This window comes from Salvia splendens, chromosome 10, assembly GCF_004379255.2.
Source record: "Salvia splendens isolate huo1 chromosome 10, SspV2, whole genome shotgun sequence".
NCBI classification, from domain to species: Eukaryota; Viridiplantae; Streptophyta; class Magnoliopsida; order Lamiales; family Lamiaceae; genus Salvia; species Salvia splendens.
In genome coordinates this window covers 13807717-13826800 of record NC_056041.1, presented here as the reverse complement: position 1 = coordinate 13826800, position 19084 = coordinate 13807717, and the positions used below count along the sequence as shown (strand labels likewise).

The window sequence follows — 19084 nt, the reverse complement described above, 5'->3', positions numbered from 1 at the left end:
ATTAAGGGTGCTCATGGATACTGCTCACAAATGGTGAATGACATATTGGTGCTCTATGCACATATCTACTTGCACTTGATCTAAAAACATTAGAAATGATTTCAGCGAGCACATATCTACTTGCACTTGAACTATGAACATTAGAAATGATTTCAGCTCTTTAAAGAAAATGGGTCGATACAACAAACAAGACATGATATTTGTTAAGTAAAATCAGGTTGAATTTCCTTGTTTTCTCCAAACCCAATCTCAGATTATACAGCAATAACCTATTGCAAATGGATGAAACAAGCAATCAATAGTAACCTATTATTGCCAATGAATAAATACTGCAGTCTGCACAGATCGAATGCCTCAATCAAGTCTAGGCAAAAAACATGGTTCACCTTTAAAGGAGGGCCAAATTCTACATCAATATGTCAAGAAAGATATATGAATTACTTCCTAACTACAACAAAAGAATAAGCCTGTGTTAAGAGATGCAGCTGAGCAACTTTTCATGCCAATTCATCTTTGTCCGAACTTGGACTCAACGAGAGGTCTGCAATTCCAGAAATGATGTCGTCGACAGCCCCGTCCTGCAAGCCTATCCATGATTCAGAATCATCAAGAAAAGGAGGTGCTGGATTTCCAGCAAGGGCTTTATTCAGTTGTTTTACAATATCATTCTCTTCAGTTGTACTGTCGAAATCCCATATCACGAAAATGTCTTCAGTAGACTGCTGCAATTTGGATTCTTGGAAAACAAATTCCACCTCTGGATCAGACAGTCCAAGGTCTTTCAAGTTCTCATCATATGTAGGAAGAAAAACTTCTTCAATCTTATGCTTTGACCAAAAAGGATCAGCATCAACATCCTCAGGTTTTGAAATTCCATCACCGCTTTCTTCTGCAAGATCACTAGTGTCTGCAATACTAAGAGGAGTGGTCTCTAATTTGTGATAATTTCTACCTTGAGTAGAATGAATTTCCATCAGTTTGGACAGCCCTGGAACTGGCATCTCATCTAAGTCATAAAGAAGAGACTGAAATTCACTGCTGAGGCCGCTGCTAGTGCCCTCACTAACAGCTCCAATACCATTGACAGTATTCCCCTCTGGGTTATCTATGACAGTACCTGGTTCCACATCAAAAACGACATCCATATTGGCTCTTTGGGGAGAATCTTCACTCTTGAATGCAGAAGGATCATGTTGCGCATTAAGAGCTGGAAACAATGCATCTCTAAGAGAATTCCAACCAGAATCAAGCATGTCGGGGTCTTTGCTCAAGCAAGAGTCCGCCCAAGCGACATCTTCAGGCGAAAACATTACTCCAGGCAACAAAATGACACTTAATGAATATTAACACCCTTCGTCAATCTACACCAACAACAGTGGCTATGAATCAGAATACATAATTAAGTTAGTGCCTTCTGTCATGACATATTTGCTTGCATACACAGGACACAAGAAACTCAATGAATTCAATCTTGATTTGAACAAAAGAAAACTTCACCAACTAAGATGTTAGTAAACAGAGTAAAAACTATCCCATTTTGGTTAGAATAGAACCAGGCAAAAAGCCCTAATTCAAGATCAGTTTACCAAAAAATACCACCAGCTATGGCTTCACTACTCCTATCAGCCCATAAATAGTATTCACACATAAAAATCAACAACAAAGATTTACAAATTTACCTAAGAAGCCTGATTTCAAATACATAAATTATATTTTCAGAAAAGGAGACAGAGTCCCCATCTACAGTCTACACACAGCCTTCAAATGCTGAATTCTATTTTTAGAAAAGGAGTCTAAGTCACCATCCACACAGCCTAACAACTAAACTCGAACATGATTAATAAGGATCATCTATTTAGACATGCATAGAAAAAAAATGCCCATAGAGACCCCGCAATGGGGTTTTTTCTATTTTTGTTCTAAAATAGAACTTAGATTCCTAGTTTGTTCTAGCGTTTTTTTTTGTTCCGGATTTGGGAGAGACGCATGACCCTCATGCGTCTCTTTTTAATGAGACGCATGACGATCACGCGTCTTTGATAGAGACGCATGAAGGTCATGCGTCTCTATTTTTTTTTCGTTTTTTTTAACGACGCATGAGGGTCATGCGTCTTAGGTATAGACGCACCTCTCTCATGTGTCTATTGTTTTTTTAAAATATAATAGACGACGCATGAGCGTCATGCGTCTTAGGGAGAGACGCATGATCCTCATGCGTTTCTATTTCGAATTAAATCAGTTCCGCGAGAGGCAGACAGACAGAATACACGCGAGAGAGAATTAACATGATTAATACACTATTTAGTTATTCAATAGAATAGAAACATGATTAATTCACCTTAGGGTTGTTTATGACTAAATATTCGACCCGCGAAAATATGAATGCCGACTGCCGAGTGGTTTGCAACGACGTCGTATTGGTTAATTTCTGATAATTTTTTAATTAAAAGGAAATTCCGTTGTCGGGTCTTGGACCCGGGTATCTCGGGTGAGAGCCGAGTATCCTAACCAACTAGACTATAACCGATTTTATTATGAGCAGCTAATCTAGAAAAAAAAAATAAAACAAATATTGTGCTACACGCAACTCCATTTCATCAAGTGTCCACATAAAAATATGGGCGGATGAGGACTAATTAGCTTTAGTTTCTATTGGGACCGATTAATTAATTTGTTCATTCGGTTAATAACCGAACCATTTAGTCAATTAATTGATTTTTATTTTTTTTGCGAAATATAACCATAGCCGAACCGAATAGTTAATTTTTTAGTCTACTAACCGATTGATTAAAACTGACCAGTTAGTCAGTTAACTGATTCAAACAATTTTTATTAAACTAGAGTATCATACTCCCTCGATCCTATAAAAATATGGGCGAATGAGATATCATGGAAATTAAGACAAAATTAGTAAAGTAAGATAAACGAGGAGAATGCTATAGTAAAGTAAGAGAGACGAGAAGAATGATAATTAAAGTAGAGTTAATGGATAGTGAGACTTATATTATTAAATTAATATAACTTTCTAAAAATGGAATACACATATTTTTGTGGGACGGACGAAAATAGAGAGTGCACATATTTTTATGGGACGGATGGAGTATTATAAAATCGGTTAAACATAGTAAGTTCGACATCAACAATAGTCGGTAATGATAGTGATGATGTGTCAAGTTCAAATTTTAACACATTTTGGAGCATGTATTGAATATCACATGGTAAATTTTTTTATATTTTATTAGTATAGTTTATTCCAAAAATAATATTTCTTAGATATATAATTCATATTTAAATTAATGAATTTAGTTCTATTAAAGCTCTAGGGCATCCACTATAGGGGCGGCGCGCCGCCGGCCCGCCGATCTATAGTGCATGGAGCGTCCGCCCTGAGGCGGGCGGCATTTTTGGGGGGAAGGCCTTCCGGCTATGAGGGTGCAAGGACGCGCCAACGCCGCCTCGCCGCGCTTATAGGCGCGCCGGCCGCCACGATTTTTTTTTATTTTAAAAAATTTTATTATAAATACCACTCATCCACCATCCATTTTACACCATTTTCAAACACTATCCATTAATTCACTCTCTACACTTTCACTCTTAAAAAATGCACGGTGGAGACGACGAATCACCAGGCATTGACGAATCGGGATATGGCGCATAGGGATCGAGTCCAACTCCTCCTCCATCTCAGCCGTGGAGGTCGAGACCCACGCCCCAACCTTTTCAGAGGAATTTGAGCCGCTCGGCGTTTGGGGATTACAGACCCAACCTAGACGCGCTTAACCATCCGCGGTCGGAGACCCCTTTCCATTCCAGTCAATCTCCTTTCACCGATGCAGATCGAGACGCACTGGAGACGATGATTGGTCTGCTCAGTCCAGGTGTACCAGATACGCCGGCAGCACGCGTGGATACGCCCGTTTCGACGAGAGTCGGCGGGGGCGGCGGAAGAAGCGGCAGCCGCGGGTTGCGGCGTCGGTAGCGGCGGTGGCGGTTAGGGCAGCGACGGCGGCAGCAAGGTAGCGGCCTGGCAACCGGTGGTGGACGGGCCACGCACTACACCAAAGCGGAGTCCATTGCTGTGGCGCGGGCGTGGGATGCCTTCACATCGGACCCCATAGTGGGCACCGATCAGACCGAGGGGAGCTTTTGGAAGCGCGTCCTATTGGCATACAACGAGTTCAAAACTCGAGGCGCCAAACCGCGTGACGGGGAGCAGCTCCACAAAAAGTGGTCTAGGATTCTGCATGCCACCAAGAGGTTCGCGGGCATATTCGAGAACAACCTGCTCAGTGCTGAGAGTGGCCGAAGCGAAGCCGACGTGAAGGCGTTGTCTATGACCTAATTCAACACGGAAGGCTGGCCGAAGTTCACCATGTGGGAGGAGTATCTTGTTCTTGAGCACTGTCCGAAATTCAAGGCCATCTGTGTGCAAGAGCGGGCAAGAGCTCCTGGGGCGAAGCGTACTAGACACAACATAGTCGGGGACTACAGCAGCGGCAGCGGCTCGCAATCATTCGACCTCAACGACGAGCAAACCGAAGAGCCCTCCGCTACACACTCTAGGCGCCCACGCCCTCTGGGACAACATGCCTCTATCTGAAGCGCTAGTGTGGCTGAAAGTTCCTCCCGCATATCGTCGGCCGAGTCTGGATTGCGCATCCCGCAGCCCGCCCCTATACCGCAACCCATGGCCCCTGGTCCCACGAGGTCTTGAGGGAGAACCTAGATGTGCAGTTGATGAAACAACTACAGGAAAACTGTCGTTTTTACGAGACCGCAACCGACCCGGTCATCAAGGGTATATACTGGAAACTCATAAGTCGGATCCTGCGCCGACTAGGCTTGTCTGATGAGGATTTGACAGGGGCGGCCGGTGGCAGCGGGGGAGGCGGCGGAGAAGAGGGGGAGGAATCCGACTCCGCCACCAAGTAGACGGTGGCGGCATTTTTATTTGTATTGTTTTTAAATGTCCGTTGTATAATTTTACCGTTTTCAATACAACGAATATTCGGTCCCAATTACCTCGTTTTCTAATTATTTACATTCCGATAATTTTAATTTTAATTGATTTAAAATAAACGAAAACAAATAAAATGAAAAGTGGCTAAAAATTTTGGGCTATTGGAAGTGTCCACCTTATAGCTGTGGACACTTTTTTTTGTGGGCGCGAATAAATAAACTGGGGCTGTAAACAAAAAAGGGGCAGAACTATTGGAATTGTCCGCCTTATAGTGGATGCCCTCAAAGCCCATGATAGGATAGCCCTAGAGTCCAAGACTCACAAGCCCAATCTCTATATCGATAAATAGAAGTGTTTTGCAAACGAATCTAATAGGCGAGTGTTGGGAGGATAAAATATAAATGAAGCTTGTGCAATATTGAAAATCCAACTTATCTTTTGACTTCTCAGTACTCTAAGATTCGATTTGAACTAATACACCTTTTCCAATAACTATAAGAGAATTAGATATTATAGATAAACATCCCCTTTATTAATTTCACTAGATGTTTAAGTGCACGATTATTATTTATTTGCTCGAGATATATGTTGCCTACGAGTGACACATCGAATTGATTCCTTTCCAATCACGACTGAATTCCTTTGATTGTGCAACGAAAGATTTAGATTCTCCTCAAACATTAGTATATTATTGAACAGTATGATTCTGCTCACATTTGATTTTATATAGTGGACGTCAAGCAGGGACGGACCTAGCATAGGTCAAGCCGCCGCTTCAGCGGGGGCTTGGCCGGCGTCGGACCAGTATCCCACCATGGTTGCCCGTGAAGTGTGCGTGTGTCTGTGTGATAATTGAAATTGAAATAAGCGATGAAGAAGCGAAAATGGAGAGGTTTTAGTGGGAAATGTGAAAACCTACAAAAAAAAAAGCCAAGGTATAGCCTAGAAGAGGTCAAATCGCGACAGCTATCCAACACATTTTCCTACTCCCTCCGTCCCCGATTAATTGTCACTCTTTGATCGGACACGGGTTATAAGAAATGTAAAGAAAAGTTAGTTGAAAAATATTAGCAGAATGTGGGATCCACTTTTTTATATTGGTTTTAAAATAAAATGTGAGGGAAGTGAGTTAGTGGAATGTGAGACCTGCTTGCCGTTTATGATAAAAATGAAGTGTGACAATTATTGAGCAACTGACCGAAATGGAAAAGAATGACAATTAATCGGAAATGGATGGAGTATTTTTTCTATTCATTCCTCTTGTATAATTACTTACTTCTAGTTATTATAATCATTATAATGAATAAAAAGCTACTCCATTTTACTATTTAACAATCCAAATTTTATTAAATATAACTATATAAATGCTGCTTTCCCCTTTAATTAAATAATCAATTATTTAGGTATAATAAATCAAGGCTGAATATTTATTTATTTATTTATTTATTTATTTATTTTAGGATTGCAATAACTACGATAGTGATTTGTGATTTTTTTCATTAATTATATTCTTGGGAATAGAAAGAAATGTAGTGATTTATAATTTGTAGAAATTAATTTCTAAATCGAGATTTATTGACATTTTTGTTCATTATCTAGCGTCTCATAAAAATTGTAAAGACATTATTTATAAAAAAAGAATTATTATTATTATTATTATTATTATAATAAATTTCAGCACCGGCTTCTTAATATTTCTGGTTCTATCCCTGACGTCAAGTATTTGAACTCACTTGACCAAACATTTTAAAAATATTCTGCACTAATTAAACTATTTAAATTTTCAAAAAGAGAATTCCACGTGCACGTCTTCTATCCTTAAATTGGAGAGAAAGAGTAATTAAGAATGAATTTGTGATGGGTTAGTGTGGTATGACCCGCTAAAGGAATAAAGACGGGTAGGGTCGGTCATGTCCCCATATATGTATTGAACCGATTTGGCGTATTCGGATCCGGGTAGGTGATATGGTAATATCAGTGGCCAACCCACCAACCAAATTTTGTCCCTATCAATTACTATTTCATTAGTACTATACTAACTATAATGAAAAGTGGTCACGGGATATTAGCACTTTAGTGCCACATTTATCAATTAAAAATATACATATTAAATGGGATTATTAAATACGATGTTGAGAAGGAATTAGTGAGCACATCGATGTTGATTATGACTCCATGATATGGAATTGGAGCATTTTTTTTTAAGTAAAATGGTATTTTTATTAAAAGCATATGCAATATGTTTATTCCTCCATGATTAAATGTCTTACAGTTTCCTTTTTTGTTTGTTCATAATTAAGTGTTTCATCTACTTTTTATTATTTTTATTAATAGATTTCATAATATATTAATTTGTCTTACTCCCATTTTATTAAAAATTAAATACAATACTATGAAAGTACTCCCAAGATTTATAATCCACCCAACTTTTTATACCTACTTATTACTTACATTTTTTAAACCCGAGCAAGTTGAACTTGTGTCATTTAATCGTGGACATAGGGAGTAACTAACGACAGATGAAGAACACTCGCTCAGAAAAAAAAAAATGAATGCTATAAAGACCTGTTAGATAATAATGCTTGTATGATAATTGTCCTTCATGACTAATGACTGCTGCAATTTGTTCAGTTAAAAGAGAAAATAATTAAATGTAAATTTAATATTTGGATTACTCCTTCAATGGGGTCAGATAGTAGTTTAATTTCTCATCATCTTAACTGAAGGATCAATTTTCCTTATAATTCATAATCCATATCCACATGCAAATGAAGCGATACATAAAAATCAAAACACGAATGAGCCTTTGAACAAAAGAGAGATGGAAACAATACAAATATCATTGCAAAGATAAAACCATATCTCTAAAACATACCCCTAATTAAGGAGTAGTATTACATTTGACACAAAATAAAAGTTGAAAACTGACACAATGACTTATCTTGCAGCCATCACAATCCTATAACCTTTTAGCCTTCTTCCTTCTTGCAATTTCTAGCAAGATGAGAGACTTTTTCACAGTTTTCGCTATCTCAATCCAACAAACACTTTCTAAAAATGTATATACAATTGTCCTCCAAATCTCATCACCCTAACTACCAATATTAGGGTTGGCAGCAAAGTATGCAAGAACACCAACAAATGGAGCATTGATATATGTCGTTGGCTCGGACTTCTTAAAGTCGACCCTATCATCGTCATACACATCATCCTCACCCGGCCCCCCCACCACGGCCCCGACCAACGTGTTAGGGTTAGGATCGGATGAGTTGAAAAAGACCGAACCATCCTTGCATCCGACCACCTGTGGGTGGTCCTTCTTGGAGGGGATAGAGGATCCGCGGTGGTGGATCTTCTTAGGGTACGAGCTGCTATACCCGACCATATACGACATCCCTGTTGGATTTTCGCCTAAGATGTAGTTAACCTGCCTCTGTGCTACCTGCCTCAGCATTGAGGGGCTAATGCTGACTTCACCGCAGTTGACAGTTTGCGATGATCGCTCCAAGTAGTCTGCGTACACGAGCGAGAGGAAGGAGATGGTGGCCGCGTGCTGTAGATTGCTTCCACCCGGGCGGTAGATGAGGCCTCCGGGGGTGAACTCTATGTGGAAGGAGGTCGCTTCTGGGACGAGAGTGCACATGAAGCTGTCTGCTGAGGCTCTGTATGACTGGAGTGAGTACTTGCTGTTCTCCAAAACCTCCTGCATGAAAACAGGGTAGAATTTCATCACATTCTTGACAGTTTTTCAACAAATATATGATAATTTTCTCGATGATTTAACTCGATTCACGAAAACCATAAACAGAACTTTTACCTTGGAAACGAGCACGTTTAGACCGGCATGCTTGTTGTCCCACCCGAATTCGTTAATGTTTTCATCAGCTCCTAGAGCTTTGCCATTGTTTTGCAAGTAATTGAGGTAAGAATCATCATTTGATGCCCTTCCCAGCCAAGCTGCACCCCATAGCAATTCATCCTGTCCGATCATTTACAAACAGCCTAATGAGATGATCAACATCAAGTCCACTGATCTCTACTCTGGCACGAGCAGCCAAGCTCGTTTCACCAAATCAAAGCGGAAGCGTACCTGATATCCATCAAAATCGCAGTAGAACGGGCACACCCCATCTCTAATGTTAGCATTATCGCTATAAGCCCCACGGTAGCTATCTGCGTAGTTAAAAACTCTGGTGGAGGTTCGTAGCAGAGTCTCAGCGTATCCGGGGTCGGACGCTCGGAATGCCATGGAGGCGGCAGCTAGAGCTGCGGCCGTCTCCCCGGCTACGTCCGACGCGGGATTCGGAGCCTCCACGACGTACACAGTCCTAGGAGTGTCCATATCCTCTGGCCTCTCCCAACAGTTATGGTCAGCAATCGGATCCCCAACCTAAACATGATTCAAATTGAAATGTTTAACAATTTACGAAGAAGAAAAATATTGAAATAAAAGAAGTATTAGTATCAATCTCAATGAATTGTAAGTAGTATCAATCTCAATGAATTGAAATAAAAGAAAGTACTAATTGGTTTGTGCAGTTGATGTAAGATGGTGACACAAGAAAACTTCTGAAGATGGTAAAAGATAGTCTAGTTGGTAAAGTTGGCCAATAGATTTACTTATAAGTGGCAATACCAATACGAGATCATCTATTTCTCAACGAACACATTGACATTATAGTCAAGTTGTTTGGAGATCAAAATTTTCCCCAAACAAAAAAACAATTTCGAACTTAGTCAATGATAAATACATGTACGTGAAGAAAAGTGAGTGGTAAATTCTAAATTAATAACTAACTAAAAAATTTATACAATTCAAATACGACGATTTTCACATTATATGCTTTCGGCTAACTAATATGACCCACTATCCTTCATATATTAAATTCAAATGGCGTAATACTTATGGAAAATAGAGCTTCTTTTGTTTTTTTACAACTTTAATGCAATATTCGGTGCATTCACCATATTTTTACCCAGCAATTTTTGCAAGTGGGCCCAGTAAGTGATGAGAGGCAATAAACCATTCAACTATATATAGCAATATAAGGCATGTCACCGTTATCCATACCATATTGTTGGGGTGAATTGAATGCTAGTTTATGTTTGTTTTGTTAGTGGGCATGTTCGACCAACAAAGTCGTAAATTAAATTATATGATTAATTTATTAATATTACAAGACACATATACGTATATTTCAATTTATAATATGAATCGTAATTAATATTCTATAGATGAAAAAACGACATTAAATTAGAAAAGAGACTAAGTTATTCAATTCAGGAAACGAAATAGATTAAGTACTAGTAATTTAGGATTTGGAATATGAAAACTATCAATCTAAAATATTTTGAAGTTATTAAATATTTAAAATGTCTTTAATATATATATTTATTAAATTTATTACGTAAATATAAAATCAAAACACTTTATTCTTTGCTTTATTAAATCAAATCTCAGTTTTCTCTCACAGCCACATATATCTTCCCTTCACCCTACCTGACCTCATATGGCCCCGGGCAGCTCGGTCAGCTTTTATTACTTTATCTATCAATACATCCAACTGCTTTCAAATTAAATTTCCATCCACTCCAAATTGACTTCTAGTTTTAACTTCAAACTTAACCAATAACAATGTCTAAGTATGAATCTAATTTTTAGTCATTTTATGATAAGATTTGTTCATTTGATGAATATACTTTGCAATTGTAAATATTTTGACGTATTAGTCACAATCAAAACTGGAATTACTATATAGTATTGCGTCAAAATCAACAAAAGTCACACATCAATTTAAGGAATCTTGATATAAAACGACCAAAAATTGGCTACAAGCTCTATATTGTTGTTGGCGCTATGAAACAAACTGTATCACAGTTAATGCTATGAAAAAAATTATTGAAAGTTCAGGCTATAAACTACCAAATTAATCCTATAATATTGATGTTTATTCATTCCTTTTTCAGTTATGCATGGAAACAGAAAAAGGAAATCATGCTTATATGTCGAATTGTAGCTTTTAATCATGAATTATGATTTCATTTATAGCAATTCCGAATTTAATGCCAATGACTTAATTTGTCGATTTATAGCTCATAGTCATGATTTCATTTCAGCTATATGAACACAAATTCCTATTTCAATTCCAAATGTAATGTGCAAAAATGAAAAAATCGGAATTATTATAATCGACACAGTATAATCAATTTGTTACCTGCACAAAAATTCGGTTAGGCTGCGCAACCGTCCTCAACAAATAATCGGTGGACCACCTGATCGCAACCAGGGCGTTGCGGAGCTCCGGCGGCGGCATTCGGTCGCCGAACTCGATTACGCTCCAGGCGAGCATTGTGGTGGTGAAAGCCATGGGGAAATTGAACTTGACGTTGTCGCCGGCGTCGTAGTATCCGCCGGTGAGATCGGCGCCGACGGTCCAGCCGTCGCCGAGACCTGAGTGATCTCGCCAGGTCAGGCGCTGGTCCGGCGGAAGGTAGCCGGAGCGCTGCCCCTCGAAGAAGAGAATCGATTTGGACAATGCGTCGGCGTAGTCGTGGTAGCTGGCCGCGAAGAATGGGAATTGTGAGAGGAGAAGTAGGAGAATTGCATAGCGCTGTTTCATGTTTGGGGATTTTTTCACCAATTTTTGCTGTTTTTAGAGAGAGAAAGAGAGAGAGGTATGTAAACCTCCTCTACTAAGTGGCGATGGAGTGAGAAGTGAGGAACGTGGAGTGTGTTGGTTATATACTGATGGGGTACGAACTAAACCCTAATGGCAAGCCCAATAACAGTGACGGCCCATCAGCCCAGAGCCCAAGAAAGAGTATCTGTTCGGCACGACCAAAGAGTTCGGCACGACCAAAGAGTTCGGACTCAGCCTACAGCTCGGTAAAAGCCGACCAGTCAAGCTCTCCTCTCAGATCGGCAAGAGTTGATCGGTAAAGTCCAGCAGTTCGGTCTCAGCATTCGACCGAACTAGGAGTTAGTGGACTCATGAAAGGCCTCCACGACCTCCACTATACCCACGATCTATTTAGTGGTATGAAGCAGTTATTGAGCAGTTATTGCTCACCCACGATCTTGTTAGTGGGGCTGCAAACCACGATCCTAGTTCAATGTATAAATAGAACTTAGATCAGATAGAAAAGGGTTAAGCTCTCTAGAGATAAAATAGCATATAGCAAGTCTGTGTTGTAAGCTGTATTTTCGCAGATCAAGCAATACAAACCTGCCCTCATTTCTCCCCGTGGACGTAGATTTACCTCAGTAAATCGAACCACGTAAATTCATTGTGTCATAATCTTCATTCTCTACCAGCATTTATTAACATCAATAATTCGCGGATTCATCACTGGCGCCGTCTGTGGGAAACAGAGAACAAAATTTGTGATAAAGCGAATTTTTGATCCATTTTTTCCACCCAAAAAATGCATACCAGATCGCAGAGTGCCCGTATTCCTGCCCGTGAGAACCAGGAGGAAGCCAATCCATCCCACAGGTCTGGAAAACAGCCTAGGGATAAATCCACCACCAGTTCTCATGGCGAAGGAACAAGCCGCTCCAAAAATCGTCCCACTGAGTCTTCCCAGCAGCCCGATTTGAATGAGGCTGTCAAGCAGTTTTTGGAGGCGAAGCAGGAGGAATTCTTAACCTTCCTGCGGAAAAGCCAAAAACAGTCGGAGACGAAAACGGCGGATTCTCCTTCTCCCTCCGCACAAGAAAGTCACTACCGCAGTAGTGCCGTGGCTTCCAGGAAGAAGAGTCCTCAGCCCCGACATATTCCTGTTCCTCCTCGGTACCGGAATCACAGGAGAACTCAATCTCCTCCATACCGACGAGATATCGGATTCGCCGTGTACGGAGCACTGAAGACTCCGTTCTCGGACGACATCACCCGAACTCCCCTACCACAGAACTACCGAACTCCGTCGATGACTTATGACGGGCTCGTGGACCCTCACGATTTCTTGGGGCGCTATCAATATAACATGGCGAACCAGGGTCTCAACGAGGTCCACATGTGCAAGCTGTTTCCCGAGCTGCTCATCGGGAACGCAAGAAGGTGGTTCGATAGCCTCCCCCAAGGCAGCATCAGATCTTACCGAGATCTAATGGATGCCTTCCACAGGAGGTTTTTTCAGAAAGCGGAAGCCCGAATCACTTCGGCTCAGCTGCTTTCCATTCGTCAAGGTCGCGACGAAAAAATCAGCGACTTTATGACAAGATTCCACAAGGAATGCCTGCAAGTAGACGATCTCAACGATCTGCTTGTCATTTCGGCATTCCAAAATGGAATCCTGCCCGGAGCTCTCTACAGGAAGCTCGTTGAGTGCGGTCCGCAGACAGCTCAGGAAATGTGGGACATTGCGGACCAGTACTCCCGGGCCGATGAGGCAGACCGTCGCAAACGGTCGTTAGACAGCTCATCGTCCCGAGGAGACAGAAGGAAGCCCGATCATAGCGATCAGGGGCATCCTCGCCGGACTCCATTTGAAAGAATTCAAAGGGCTCCGGTGCAAGACAGATTGGGACCTCGTCTCAATCCCGAGAAGCCGCCCGCTCAGTTCGTCCCGCTGAACAAGCCGAGAGCGGAAATTTTCGAATTGCACTCTGACCTATTCGAAAAGCCAAAGCGGATGACGAAATCAGCCGCGCGCCGACCACAGGATAACTACTGCTCCTACCATCAAGACCACGGTCACGATACTGAGGAGTGCAGAAACTTGGCTGCAGGTATCGACGTTCTTGTGAAGGCAGGGACATTGAAAAAATACCGAAGCAAGCAGCCAAAGAAGAATAAAAAGCAGAGTGGTGCGAACTGCGCTCCTCAGGATCCGAAAAGGCAGCCGGATCCCGAAGACGATGACGAGCCGCAATATGATGGAGTAATCCAGACTATTGACGCGCTCCCTGCCGGGAAGACCAAGTCGTCCCTAAAGTCAGAACGCAGAGGCTCCAATCGAGAGGAGCCAACGCATAAAAGGCTGAAGCAGGACGAAGTGATTACGTTCTCGGCTGCTGATCCCGTCCCGGCCATCTCTCCTCACCAAGACGCCATTGTCATCCAAGCCGGAGTGGCAAACAAACTGATCCACAGGGTGTTTGTGGATACAGGAGCGTCGGTTAGCATTCTTTTTAAAGAGTGCTTCGACAAACTAGAAGTGGACCCAGCTCGGCTCAGTCCGGCTCCGCTTCCCCTGAAGAGCTTCACCCAGGAGGACACCCGCCCTGAAGGTATTATCAGCCTTCCGATCACGGTGGGGAAAGCGCCTACTAGCTCCAGTACGATGATTGAGTTTTTCGTGGTGAAAGCTCGGTCCCCGTACAACGTCATCCTGGGAAGAGACTGGCTCAACACAGTTCGGGCCGTTTGCTCCACCTATCACCTCACCATCAAGATCCCCACTAAAGGAGGGATAGCGGTCATCCGAGGTGACCAAAAGAGAGCAAAGGAATGTTTGCAAATTGCGCTTAGAAGTGCCGAGCAGTCAGATCGGCACCACCAAGCATAGCAATCACAGCAGCCGGAGTCAGAGGCGATGACCGAAGTCATACCGGAGCCGAACTCGATGACAGTTCAGCTGTACGAAGACGATCCATCCAGAACGGTTAAGATCGGCTTTGCGGGAACGCCTCTACTTCGGGAAAAAACCATCCAGCTCCTCAAGGAGTATAAAGACGTCTTTGCATGGTCTCCGTTGGACATGACCGGAGTGCCCCCCGAGGTAATCACTCATCGGTTAAATATTGATCCTTCAGTCCGGCCGATAAAACAGAAGCAAAGACTCTTTGCGGCAGAACGAAATCAAGTCATCCATGACGAAGTCCGTCAATTATTGAAGGCGGATGTGTTATTCGAAGTGAAGTACCCTTCGTGGGTAGCCAATCCTGTCATGATCAAGAAAAAGGAAGGAGGATGGCGGATGTGCATAGATTTCACCGATCTAAATAAGCACTGTCCCAAAGATTGCTATCCCCTTCCGAACATAGATAAAAAAGTAGAAGCTTTGATAGGCTTTGAAATTTTTTGTTTTCTTGATCTGTACAAAGGATACCATCAAGTTTTAATGGATGAGATTGACGCTTCAAAAACGGCCTTCATTACTGATTTCGGCATTTTCGCTTATAAAAAGATGCCATTCGGTTTAAAGAATGCCGGAGCCACTTATCAAAGGATGGTAGACAAGCTTTTTCGGCACCTGATTGGAAAGGAGGTCGAAGTGTATGTTGACGATATAGTCGTCAAAAGCAAAAGCACTTCGGAGTACGAGCACAACCTCAAGTCCACTCTCAACGTGCTCAAGAAAGCCAACCTCAAACTTAATCCCCAAAAGTGTACCTTTTTGGTAGATTCGGGAAAGTTTCTGGGTTGTTGGGTTTCAAAGGACGGACTCAAGGCAAACCCCTCAAAAGTTCAAGTTGTTCAAAACATGGCAATGCCGAAGTCCATACATGACGTGCAAAGGCTAACCGGATGTCTAGCCGCACTGAATCGATTCCTTTCTCAAGCAGCCGAAAAGCAACTGCCGTTCTTCACGGTGTTGAAAAAGGCACCAAAGTTCGAGTGGGGAGCCGAGCAGAAAAAGGCCTTTGACGAGCTCAAAAGTTATCTAGCCGAGCTTCCTATGCTCTCTGCTCCAACCGAAGCCGAAGTAATATTCTTATACTTAGCGGCATCGGATCAAACCATCAGCGCGGTGCTTGTACGAGAAGAAGGCCTAAAGCAGCTTCCCATCTACTTTACAAGCCGAGCATTAAGAGGTCCAGAAACAAGGTATCAACCACTGGAAAAGATTGCTCTGGCATTAGTAAATGCAGCAAGGAGACTGCGGCCATACTTCTATGCTCACAAGGTATGCGTCTTAACTGATCTGCCACTTCGGCAAGTGTTGACCAAACCGGAAGCATCAGGCAGAATCGCCAAGTGGGCTATAGAGTTGGGAGAGCACACAATTGAATATCTACCTCGGAAAGCCATCAAGGGACAAGCCTTGGCAGATTTTCTTGCAGAAGCAAAGTTCGATCAAGCAATTCCTGTTATTGCCGAACAGAAGAATTCTGCCAATGCCGAACTAGCACAGCCCTTGGAATCCGAAGTAGAGCCGCCGGACTGCTGGAGCGGATTCGTAGATGGAGCTTCAAACAAGATGGGAAGTGGAGCTGGTATTCTACTTGTCGCTCCCGACGGACACGAGGTAACCTACTCACTTCGGTTCCTATTCCCCACTACTAATAATGAAGCCGAGTACGAAGCCCTCCTGGCCGGACTCCAGCTAGCGCAAAGTCTGCTCGTCAAATCTCTCAAAGTCCATTGTGATTCACAAGTCATAGTAAATCACATGTTGGGTACAAGTGAAGCTCGTGACGAGAGAATGAAGAAGTATTTGGACAAAGCGCAAAGCATCAGCCGAAGTTTCTCCTATTTTCGGATAATCCGCATTCCCAGAGCGGAAAATAGCCGAGCAGATACCTTAAGTAAGTTGGCCTCAGATCCGAGCTCAAAGGCGGAAGAATTAATGCATCGAAGCATTGATGAAGCCGAGGTACATTCAGTATCCAGCTCGCCGAACTGGATGACGCCGATCTTGCGGTATCTGGATCAAGGACAATTGCCCGAGGATAAGAGAGAAGCTCGGAAGATCACGTGCCGAGCTCTTCGGTACGAACTTCATGAAGGAGTCCTCTTTAGAAAGTCTTACCTCCAGCCGTTATTGCGGTGCGTAGGACCAGAAGAGACGGACTACATCCTCAGAGAAGTTCATGAAGGATCGTGCGGTAGCCACATCGGAGCCAGAGCTTTAGCTAAAAAAGTTCTGAGATGGGGATATTATTGGCCAACCATGGTACAAGAGGCAGTGCAGCTCGTCAAGAAGTGTACGAAGTGCCAAATTCATGCAAATGTCCCAAGGATGCCGCAGACCGATCTGTACACTATGCAAAGCCCTTGGCCTTTCATGCAATGGGGCATAGACATAGTGGGACCACTTCCTCAAGCTCCTCGGCAAATGAAATTCCTTATCGTTGCCGTGGACTACTTCACGAAGTGGGTGGAGGCTGAACCATTAGCTACGATAACGAGCTCAAAGGCATTGGACTTCGTCTGGAAGAACATAGTGTGCCGATTTGGCATACCCCACATCCTCATCTCGGATAATGGGACTCAGTTCACCGACAAGACGTTCAAGAATTGGTGCCAAGAGCTGAACATTCAACAGCGGTTCACTTCGGTCTCCCATCCCCAAGCAAACGGACAAACGGAAGTAACGAACCGGATTCTGGTGAAAGGGTTAAAAGCTCGGTTAGAACAAGCCAAAGGACAATGGGTAGAAAATCTCCCTCAAGTCCTATGGTCCTACCGAACTACACCCAAAACCTCCAACGGTGAAACTCCGTATAGTCTGGTGTACGGCACTGAAGCCGTAATTCCGGTGGAGATCGGCGTACCCAGTCCCCGAACTCTAAACTTCTCCTCAGAAATGAATGACGACGGACTGAGAGCCGAACTAGATCTCGCCGAAGAAAGAAGAGAATTGGCGTGCATAAAAGCAGCCAAGTATAAGGAGCAAGTAGCCCGGTATTATAACCAAAGGGTGAAAAAGCTTCAATTTCAAGTGGGAGATCTCGTCTTGAGAAACAACGAAGTAAGCCGAGCAGAAAAGCTGGGCAAACTCGAGCCCACATGGGAGGGTCCGTATCGGGTGTCAGAAGTCCTCGGCAAAGGGTCTTATAAATTGACTCACATGTCAGGAGAACAAGTACCCCGAACATGGCACGTCTCCAACCTCAAGAAGTTCCACTTGTAAGAGACAAAGTCCGGTCAGTCTGTCTTGTGTCTAGTTCGGTCATAGGGGTACATGTTTTTATTTGTTTGTTTTTTTACTTATCGTTTTATGAAAAGTTTAAAGTTTTTTTCTTTCGTCTTTTTCATTTTTTTCTCTATGTGTTTTGTCTCTATGTGCTTGTCGTCTCTTACAAATGGTACCAAGGTATATCGTTCTTTAAAGACTGATCCCCTTTTTAGATCGATTATTAAAGACTATTGCGAGTCCAAGCTTCTAAGGAGGATATAAGACCACAATTCAGCTTAACAAGCAGTCCGTCTGAAACGAACTGCAATAAGCCAACGATTGTGCGTCCAAGCTTCCAAGGAGGATACAAGACCGCAATTCAGCTTAATAAGCACTTCGTCTGAAACGAACTGCAATAAGGGAAAGTCCGATCCACGCGATAAACCTCGCCGAATTAGGACGACCGAGTTCGGTCAAAGAAGTTTACCTCATAAGACCGAGGACGACCATGTCTAGTCAAAGAGGTTTACTGCATAAGACCACTTCGGTTAACTGGGAAAGTCCGATCCACGCGATAAAACTCGCCGAATTAGGACAAGGGAAAGTTCGATCCCGGCGACAAAAATCGCCAAATTAGAACACAAACCAAGTCCGGTCAAAGATGTTTATTTCATCAGACCAAAGACGAGTCCGGTCAAAGATGTTTATTTCATCAGACCAAAGACAAGTCCGGTCAAAGATGTTTATTTCGTCAGACCAAAGACGAGTCCGGTCAAAGATGTTTATTTCATCAGACCAAAGACGAGTCCGGTCAAAGAAGTATACTTCATAAGACCGAGGACAAGTACGATGAAATTTTTTCGCTAAGCTGTAAATACAGTGTTAGAGGCGGAAACAAAATTTCATTTTTCAAATCTTGTTCAGCATACAACTCCGCTACCCTACTATTACAAAGGACTATTCTACTGTCCGGGGTTGCTAAAGTTGAGCCACCTATTCACAAAATCCTCTGGAAGCCGAGTTCGGTCGTTCCGAGCAGATGAAGAATAAGCAGGTCGACGAGATGCTATCCTCGACCCAACGCCTCTTCCCCGAGCCCGAGAAGTCCTAACACCTCGGCGATGAAGAGTCTCTGCAATAAGCATCTGCTGATCTTGCTCGCTCATAGTCACAACTCCTCGGCGAATTTCAGTCCGTCCCTGTCTTGACGATTCCGGTTGCTCCTGAGCCCGTTCTCGTCTAGACGTTTCCGGCTGTTCCGGAGTTCGTTGTTGACTTGGAGTAGGATTTTGAACAAGGGAACCAGAGGTTTGATCTGGAGTGCGAGCATCTGTTGGC

At 42.7% G+C, this 19084-nt stretch overlaps 2 protein-coding genes across 2 annotated transcripts; both read right to left on the bottom strand.

Annotated features, from left to right (window-relative positions):
• Positions 1 to 289: 289 nt before the first annotated feature.
• LOC121751214 lies at positions 290 to 1834 on the bottom strand. Its single transcript, XM_042145931.1, has 2 exons — positions 1680 to 1834; positions 290 to 1361 (listed from the first exon to the last, which is right to left on the bottom strand). Exon 2 carries the CDS (start codon positions 1308 to 1310, stop codon positions 498 to 500), a length of 813 nt encoding a protein of 270 aa, XP_042001865.1. The 5' UTR covers positions 1311 to 1361; positions 1680 to 1834; the 3' UTR covers positions 290 to 497.
• Positions 1835 to 7782: 5948 nt separating this feature from the next.
• LOC121750232 (endoglucanase 24-like) lies at positions 7783 to 11668 on the bottom strand. Its single transcript, XM_042144726.1, has 4 exons — positions 11176 to 11668; positions 9051 to 9350; positions 8778 to 8939; positions 7783 to 8663 (listed from the first exon to the last, which is right to left on the bottom strand). Exons 1-4 carry the CDS (start codon positions 11578 to 11580, stop codon positions 8052 to 8054), a joined length of 1479 nt encoding a protein of 492 aa, XP_042000660.1. The 5' UTR covers positions 11581 to 11668; the 3' UTR covers positions 7783 to 8051.
• Positions 11669 to 19084: the final 7416 nt, after the last annotated feature.